This window comes from Nicotiana tabacum, chromosome 13, assembly GCF_000715075.1.
Source record: "Nicotiana tabacum cultivar K326 chromosome 13, ASM71507v2, whole genome shotgun sequence".
In the NCBI taxonomy this organism is placed as follows: domain Eukaryota; kingdom Viridiplantae; phylum Streptophyta; class Magnoliopsida; order Solanales; family Solanaceae; genus Nicotiana; species Nicotiana tabacum.
The window spans coordinates 21,879,698-21,889,210 of NC_134092.1; the positions used below are offsets into that span (position 1 = coordinate 21,879,698).

Consider the following 9,513-nt stretch of genomic DNA (forward strand, 5'->3'; position numbering starts at 1 on the left):
TAATACTTTAAATTGAAATTTTGCTTTAAAACTAAATTTTCACATGAATACGAATTAGTAAAGGTAATTCTTTATTTTAGTATTACACTTTTGCATTATTGTATTTTTTTACAATAATTTTTGCACAAATAGTATTTTGATCAATACTGGGAAAATATTACTACCAACTAAGGCTCAAATTAAAATTATTAAGATGCGCACGCCCTTTGAAACTGGTAAGAAAGCACATGGGATCGAATCTCGAAGACTCGAACATTGCCATGTGAACAAGGTGTTCAATGTAATTTCAATAAGAAGTATGGTACAACTACCAAATGCGTACAAATTAACAGGGAAAAAAAATATATATAAATATGAAAAAGGAAAAGATACGGTTTGTAGTAGTTGCAGTTGACGCAGCCGACGATGATAACTACGACGTCGACGACGATGGAAGGAGCAATTCTGAAACTGCCGTGTCTCCGAACGGTAAGCCGGAACCCTAATATCACCAATCGGAGCTCCGGTTCTCTCCGGTGGCGGTCCCGGCCGTTACATGTTTCAGCTTCAGCAGCTTCTTCTCCTCCATTAATAAACGACACGAAAATTGGACCCGGTTCGCTCGGGCATATTACCCGGTCCGACTTCCCAATACTTCACCAGGTCCTTCCTCTTGCTACTTGTAAATTTTGATTAAGTTTTTTTGGCGGCGTGGAAGATTCTATGCGTTTGTTTGACTTTTCACAAAACAGTATTTTTTTGTCTTTGGATAAATTGTTTGAAAAGTAAGCTGACCTTTTGAAATCTTCAAACTTTTCAAAAAAAGTTCCTCGTATTTTTATTTTTGGGCAAAATCTTCTCTTTTCTAAAAACTCAAAAACTCAGTTTTGCCAGAACTGTTTTCGCTAATAACCGAAGTAGATTATACGGATGAATTCTATGTATTATTTGAGGGTTTATTGTAATCTAACTATACTGCTCGCTGTTAGCTAACTGCATCCATTCTTCTTTATCCGAATCTGGGACCGGTTGTGCTTTGCACATAGTAGAGTTAAGTTCTTATGGAAATGCTAGCTGAAATTTTGATTTTTGAGTGACATAACGAGCTAAGTGGAATAATCTGATAACTCTTTGGGGTCGCTGGTTTAGAAACAAGTCATGCAGTGACTGTAATACATGATCAATAATGCAGGATTATCTTTTATTGGCCATTTGGTTCATTGTATTAAAATTTTGATAATACGGTGTATAACTTAAACTTTTGTTTGGTTTAAAATTGTATAATGGTTTGAAAAAGGGTTTGAGGAGGCCTGAGGGGTAGTTTTGCCATTTTGAGTGTTTTGTCCATATATAATCGATATGATCGATTATACCACATTGGTCTTAGTAAAAAACAATGACATAAATTGATGTATAGGTTGTATAAAGATTAAATTATACAGAAATTGAAAAAGAATAGCAGACACTGAATAACTAAGTAGAAAACTTTATACCATGATTATTTCTTCTAATACACCCTGCCAAATGTTCCCTTAATGTTGGGTTGGGGGTGGCATTAGCGGTGTAGAATTGATATTACTTGGAATGATATCATAGTGATATTTGCAGGAGATAAATGGCTCAAAGCTTGTATATTTGGACAATGCTGCAACGTCCCAGAAGCCAACAGCTGTAATCAATGCTTTGCAGAATTATTATGAATCTTACAATTCCAACGTCCACCGGGGCATTCATTATTTGAGGTACTCATCTTAAAATGATTTATACTCTGCTTTTTTTTTTCTTTCAATTGTTATGAAATCTAGAAGTTCGTCGCAATTTTATCTATCAATAAAAAAATTCATTTCAAATTTCATAGGCTTGTGGTTAGGGACTTCTTTTACATATTATTTTTATGTACACTGTAAACTTGAACATTGCGGAATAGATACATAATACATAGAACCAACACACTAAATTAGGATTGAGGCGTAGTTGGTTGATTGATTTTCAGATATCCTATATTGACTTGTTTGTATTATAATTTCGAATCAAGTGCAAAGGCGACAGATGAGTATGAGTCAGCTAGGCAAAAGGTGGCAAATTTCATTAATGCGGCCGGAGCTAGAGAGATTGTTTTTACAAGAAATGCTACCGAAGCTATCAACTTAGTGGCTTACTCTTGGGGACTCTCAAACTTGAAACCAGGAGATGAGGTATATTTTCTTTCTTCCTAGAGTTTGTTATTTGACATTTTAATGTCTGGAGATAGCTATTTGAGAGGATTTTTTAATTATGTTAATTATACATATCTTTAACGAACACATATCTATTGTTATCCTTTTCTCCCCATCAGATTTTTGAACTTTCGATCCTTATTCTAACACTTTCTTAAAGTTTTCTGGCAATTGTCGTTGAAGTACTTAGATGTGCTGCTTGTACTTGATTACAAAATTGCTGTCTTCTTAATTTGTAGATTATAACCACAATAGCTGAACATCATAGTGCAATTGTTCCTTGGCAACTTGTCGCTCAAAAGACTGGTGCTGTCCTGAGGTTTGTAAATTTGACAGAGGATGAAGTTCCAGACGTAGGTCAATTAAGAGGCTTTATCTCAAGGAGGACAAAACTTCTGGTCATTCATCATGTCTCAAATATGTTAGGTTGGTGGACACTTTACCTTATCCAATTTTTTCTTTAGGTTGTGAATAATTATTCTATCAAGAGAGGTTCGTGTATTTGAGGTAGACGCTGTACCTTATCCAATTTTTTCTTTAGGTTGTGAATAATTATTCTATCAAGAGAGGTTCGTCTTTTTGAGGAACACCACTAATTTTGATTTCCAGATAATAGAAGAACCTTGTGGACCCACAATTCAATCTCATCTCAGTTTGATGCAACACTAGAGATATAAATGACGCTCTTAGTCCAACTTGTAATAACACTCTTGTCTCTGCATTTGTATTGATCTTTAAAGGAAAAAGTGATCATATTGCTCTTTCCATTGCATGCATCACTGCTAGTCACTGTTGCAGAGTAATTGACTTACTCGCTACTTCTTATATTGATAGAATTTAGTAGAAATGAACCAAATTTGTCTAGATTTGTTTTTTGACAAATTGAGGTCTTTTTAAATGTGGATTTGATCATTGCGTAAAATCTGCAGGAACTATTCTATATCTGGTTTGTCCAGGCTACACCTGCTTTTGAGAATTTTCAAGTTTTTTTCTCTGTGTGATTCCAATGATATTCTTAAAAGAATTTTTCATTTTGACATTCCTTTTTTCTATTGCTCAACTGAATGCTTACTGGGAACAGAGCAACTGGAAGATAAAGTCTAGTAGTTCTCTGATATATATCTAAACTCTGGGAGGGATTTCCATTTTACTTATCATTTTCTATTGCTTTTGGCAAAACTTGCAACAAACAACAACAACCCAGTATAATCCCACTAGTGGGGTCTGGGGAGGGTAGTGTGTACGCAGACCTTACCCCTACCCCGGGCAAAACTTGGTGACAAAATAATAGAAGCAAGGAAATAAGTGTCATACTTTAGACTTGACCTGTGAAATAAGAAAATGGAACCCAGCAAGTACTTCATGATAGAACTTGACCTTGGGGTGGGGGGTGGGGGGGACTGGAGATCATCGGCCCAAACATATTTTCTGTCTTAGTGATCTCTCAAATCCTGCTTTCCAATCAGATGCTTCTTTCTTTACTAGAGAATGTTATCATGTGGATCTTCAATTTGAGTCTGTCCAGGGTTAATTCTCTCGATTGGAGACGAGCTTAGTTTCGGTATCATACATTCGGATGAGTCGAATTATTATAATGCATCCCTAAATATTAACTATTGTGATAGCATCCAAGGGTGTGACCTAGTTGTCAATGAAGTTGGTTGAGAATCATGAGGTCTCAGGTTCAGATCCCAGCTAGAGGCAAAATCAGTCGGTGATTTCTTCCCATATGTCAAAGCCTGGTGGACAGAGTTATTCGATACTAGTGCTAGTGGTATGTAGCAGGTATCCCATTGAATTAGTCGAGGTGTGTGCAAGCTGGCCCGGACACCACGATATCAAAAACTATTGTGATCCTAATGTCTAACCATGTAGTATGCTTAGACAATGTAACCTAGTGGATAACAGTCACTGTTCTTGGTCAATGTTTTAGATTTTATTTTTGGGGTCAACTGTGGAGATCTCGTGGCTTAAATTTCGACCTGCTCATTGTTATTTGATTACAAATCCAGATACACTTCCTCTTTGTGCATTCACTTTCCCATATTTCTATTTATCCATTTCCTGTCCATTGGTCTTTTCTTAGTGGTACCCCATATCATGCAGCTTCTGTTCTTCCAATGGATGAAGTCATAAGTTGGGCGCATGATGTTGGAGCAAAAGTGCTTGTAGATGCTTGTCAAAGTGTTCCACACATGGTGGTTGATGTTAAGAATCTGGATGCTGATTTTCTTGTTGCTTCCTCTCATAAGGTGAGGACAATGACATGTAGTATACAATTGGTTCTCCATTGAGTATTTGAAATTGAGGATAAACATTCTTCAGATGTGTGGGCCTACAGGCGTCGGGTTCTTGTATGGCAAGAGCGAGATCCTTTCTGCCATGCCTCCTTTCCTTGGTATGTAATATTTTTTTTCTTAACTTTATTAGGAAAAAGAAAATTAAAGCCAAGTATCTTTGATTAACATTCTGCTTCTTCAGCTCTGAGGTCTTGTGCCTGATAAATCTCATGCTGTTAGAAGGATTTGACATATTTAACTGTGGTTTCAATCAAGCCGGTTCTTAAGGTTGTGTTCCTGTTCCTTGAATTACAGGTGGTGGTGAAATGATAGCTGATGTATATTTGGATCATTCCACATATGCTGAACCTCCTTCTAGGTTTGTTGCTTTTTCCCGTGTTCCTATTAGAATTTTCTGGCAATACTTTGACAACTATTTAACTTTTTTTTTATTTCAAGCTTTATCTGCTTCCAATGCGTGCCTTTAACCATGATCCCGAAGTCTTATTCAGTAATAATTTTAGTTTCTCTACTTGTCCATTTTTATCATCTCTAGTTATTAATACCATTACCTTTAACCTCAGGCCGTGTTCCTTGGACCCCTTTCTTGCTCCATTTGTATTGAATAGAATACCGTCCTCTAAATATAATAGCACTTGTCGCTTCCATCTTCAAGATGGTTCAATTTGGAAACTCCATCTTGCCTTTATTGTCATTGGTTCTTATTACCATTGGGGATTGGTTTTACTTCTTGATTCTGCGATTTAGATCTATGCAAAGATGCCCGTACTTCTAAAGCTAAAGCTATTCATTCTCCTCCTCATCATTTCTGAGCATTATATGATGCTTTTACGTCTTAGTTTTCTCCTATATAATTTTGTCCCTTTTGGTTTTGAAGAGTTTTGAATTCTATATGAGACGTTCATAATTAATGCAGGTTCTACGTCAATGAATTTGATTACAACTTCTCATCTTAAGTATCTTTAAACTTTATATTGGATCAGGAAATAATACATAGGTTTGAAAAAGAAAAGTGATACATAGGTTTGGAACTTCAATGTTTTCACTAATGGTCAAGCATCTGATTTTTAAATCAAAGTGCTCTTCTAAGTTCTCTTTTGTAATTGGGATCAGATTTGAGGCTGGGACTCCAGCAATTGGAGAAGCAATTGGGCTTGGAGCTGCAATCGATTATCTGTCTGAAATTGGCATGCAACAGATTCATGATTATGAGGTGAGTTTATATCCCTTAACCTTGTATTCATGAAGTCTACTTTCTGGGAAATTGAAAGAGATAAGTTTGCACTTTCTGTTTTGCTAATTAATTCTTTCGTTGGACACACTTATTTACCTGCATCGTGGGATTGGGTCATGATGATGTTGAAGAAGCTTCCAACTTAAATAGGTTTACTGGCTTGTTTGTATTAGGAAAGGTAGTATCAAAATGAATAAAAAGGCGAGGGAGTTAGAAAAGACAACTAATTACTTTGTGTGACTGTATTGGTGAGGTAGAGAGAAAGATTAGAATGTATGATCAGTAAATAGGTAAGATCTGCTTCTAGAACCCTCGGCTAAATTTATGAACTCATTTTTTTACTTATATAAAAAAAAGGTAAGATCTGCTATTTTTATTCATAGTATTGAGATGGTTATGAATCCTCACTGTCCATGTTTCTTCATTTGGCTAAATGATTTTGGCATCACGCAGCATTTAATTGAGGTTTCTTTCCTTCAATTTCCCCATTTTGATAATTCAAAAAAAAAAAGTCTGCATTTGGTTGCAAACAATTTCTGAGTTTTTGTATATATACTTCCCCATTATTTGTGCAACGCCTTGTTGCATCTGTGTCTCTTTTTTCATTTTGTTGCAACCATTCTTTATGTGTTTCCAAGGATTCAAATTGAGGTATTGTAAAGCTTAGGTGTTCAACTTTGAAGCTTCTTATTGTCCTGCCCCCAAGAACCTACCAAACACTGAAACCACAATGAAGAAAGAAAAAGATGTTGGCAACTGGAAGTATAAAAGGCTTTGGATATATTTATTCATTCCCCTTAAGTTCTTCTATTAAAGATAATTTGCGTGACATGCCCTGTTTTATTGACTGATGGTTCTAGGACTTTGACTTGGATAGTTTATTAGCAGAAGCCCTCTCTTCTACAGCCTAACTGTTTAAATAATGAAGAAAGTATATGACTTGCATTACTACACAGGCTAAGAAGCATCACATCTATTTCTGTTTCTAGTTTTGCCTTATCAATGAAATTCAATTATCCTTTTCTGTGATTGCTTCTTCGGAAAAACCAATCAATATTTCTTTCTCCAATCGGATGGTTGTCTTTTGCTTAATTTCCTGAATTGTGCTTAGCTGATACTGAGGACACCCCTTTACCTTAATACTCAATATCACTGTTCTAAGAAATGGTAGCATCTAAATTACCCATCCCAAAGGAGAAAAATGTGGTAGCATCTAAATTTGAATTAGGAGAAAGATGTATGATACACATTTGCACTATACTGAAGAGATCTAATGTAGCAGTAGGATTTTGTTTACTATTCTTCACTTCTTTTAGTTTTCAAGTTCCAGCTTGAATGAAGGCATTGAGAAGTAATCTTCCTGGGCTTTTGGCCGTGTATTTGCTACCAAGGATAAATGCTTTGCTATGAAGGAGAAAGATTTTGAATTATTCTTCGTGAACAGTCAAAACCTTTATTTGGGCATAATTAGTTGAAGTGCTGAAGGGGAGCCTGGCGTAACTGGTGAAGTTGTTGCCATGTGATCAGGAGGTCATGGGTGTGAGCCGTGGAAACAGCCTCTTGCGGAAATGCATAGACCCTTGTGGTCCGGCCCTTCCCCGGACCCGCGCATAGCGGAAGCTTAATGCACCGGGCTGCCTTTGTTTTTTTAGTTTAAGTGTTGTATCATTAGTTTAGCACCTTCCGCGTGAGTGGAAGTTGGATCTGTATATATAATCACTACCTCTTTGGTGGTCTGCTCACTTCCTTGGGGGGTGGCTGTTGCCATTTCATGTAGGTTAGTGCTCTATCTTTAGAATCATTTAGAACTTAAGTGAAATGAATCAATCATATCTATATATGTTCCTTTGGCTTTTGTGTCACTATGATATTTGAGTTCATCTCAAGTTTTTGGCAGGCAGAGGTGTTTTCACTATACACAAATGGTTTGTTCTGATGCATCAAGGAAAGAAACGACAAAATTGCATAATATACGTTCATAAAGGGAATGCTCTTAATTATATAATGACTCTTCCCATTTTCATATCCTTCCGCAGATGGAGCTGGCTAATTACCTGTATGATAGCCTCTCTTCTGTATCTGATGTCCGTATTTATGGCCCTGCACCTTCACAAACTGTCAAGCGAGCAGCTCTTTGTTCTTTCAATGTGAAAGATGTCCACCCAACAGATATTGCAACTTTCCTTGACCAACAGGTTTGGAAATAAAACTTCTTCCTAGCTCATGCATAATATGATTTTACTCTTACGAAAATGAGGGCGGGATCTGTAACTATGTGCGGTTGTAAGCTAGCAAGGGTATGCGTACAATCAGTTTAAGAGAGCACGTAAATTGAGAAGGTTTTTACTTAATAACAATGTTTTCTGCAGCATGGTGTAGCTATTAGATCAGGTCACCACTGCGCTCAGCCTCTCCATCGGCATTTGGGAATCAGTTCAAGCGCACGTGCCAGCCTTCACTTTTACAATACTAAAGATGATGTTGATCGATTCATCGAGGCGCTCAAGGACACGATCAGTTTTTTCACTTCTTTCAAATGAGGGTACTTTCTGCAGGACCAGCTGGATGTGTAATATAAGCAGAAACATCTCAACTTGTGTGGCTGATGAGTTACTTTTAAAGCTTTCGATGTTACCCGTAATGTTATTGGAAGCCATTGCTTTTGTTACTTGAACGAGAAGCATGCGAATCGATGTATTGTTGTTTCATGTGTTCTAGAGAAATGTACGCTTCTGACAATGGCACACAAAGTGATCCAAACGAAAAGCTGAATAATCTCATCATTATTGTATGTCAAATGCTGATATTAGTTGGTGCAAAGAAGTCGATATAATAATTCTCCGTTTTTGTGTATTGAACACTGAAACTATTTATTTTAATCGCAGTTTGATATTTTAAATACCAAGTTCATATAAATTGGTACGTCTTAATTTTTTCATATATTGTGTTCACTTTCGCTGCTTGTTTCCAGAGAAATCTGGCTTTACGTTTTGCTGATACGTTAAAAGAGTATTTTCCACCAAATCTTTGACTTCCCGATTGATAAAAATCCGTTCTTAGGGTAAAGGATAGTACAATTGAGCTCATTCTCTGGCCATGGTAGGATCTTTTCACAAAAATGGCGAAAGCATTCTTGCCCATTATAAAGGCAAAGAGGAAGATAGTGTGAAAGTCGAAAGATTCTCATGTTTTGGTCAATTGCCACTTGAGAGAGAGAGATTAACAATTTAGGAGTGGCAAAACTGATCCATTTGACCCGTCCACCCTGCCCAAGTTTTAATAGATTTGGACTGGAACAATTTTAAAGATGGGCTAGAGCTAACCCAAAGTAACTCATTTGGACCCATAATGATGCCCAACATTGATCCATGTAAATGCTCAATCTTAGAGTTCTACCCTAATGCATGTTATAGCTTCAATTTCTTGTTCAATAATTCATTTTCCGTTCTCAATCACTTGGTAATTAGTAATTTTTTTTTCTTCTGTTTATCCAAATTTATATATATTTTTTATGAAACTTTTTTTATTATATTCACCAAAAAAAGCAAGACTAGTACATTAACTTATATACATATATACTATCATAGTAACCAGGGACGAGTAACTAGCATTCCTTCTCTCGGCGCATGTTAAGCAAGGATCGCTAACATACGCTGGTAGGGATGGCTCGACAGAAGAAGAGGAACTCCATAGCTAAGATGAAGAGCACGGGTGAAGAAGATAAGGTAGATGAAGATGATACTAGGCTGGTTACACCGGAAACAAGAATTCCCCAAACTCTTGG

General features: G+C 36.6%; 1 protein-coding gene across 1 annotated transcript; it reads left to right on the top strand.

The window, feature by feature from the left end:
* The first annotated feature begins 353 nt into the window (after positions 1-353).
* LOC107790197 (cysteine desulfurase 1, chloroplastic-like) lies at positions 354-8,628 on the top strand. The gene is made up of 10 exons (XM_016612102.2): positions 354-642; positions 1,588-1,721; positions 2,015-2,174; positions 2,435-2,621; positions 4,302-4,447; positions 4,521-4,593; positions 4,790-4,853; positions 5,609-5,708; positions 7,766-7,924; positions 8,099-8,628. The coding sequence occupies exons 1-10, from the start codon at positions 406-408 to the stop codon at positions 8,267-8,269; spliced, it is 1,431 nt and encodes a 476-aa protein (XP_016467588.1). The 5' UTR covers positions 354-405; the 3' UTR covers positions 8,270-8,628.
* The last annotated feature ends 885 nt before the right edge of the window (positions 8,629-9,513 follow it).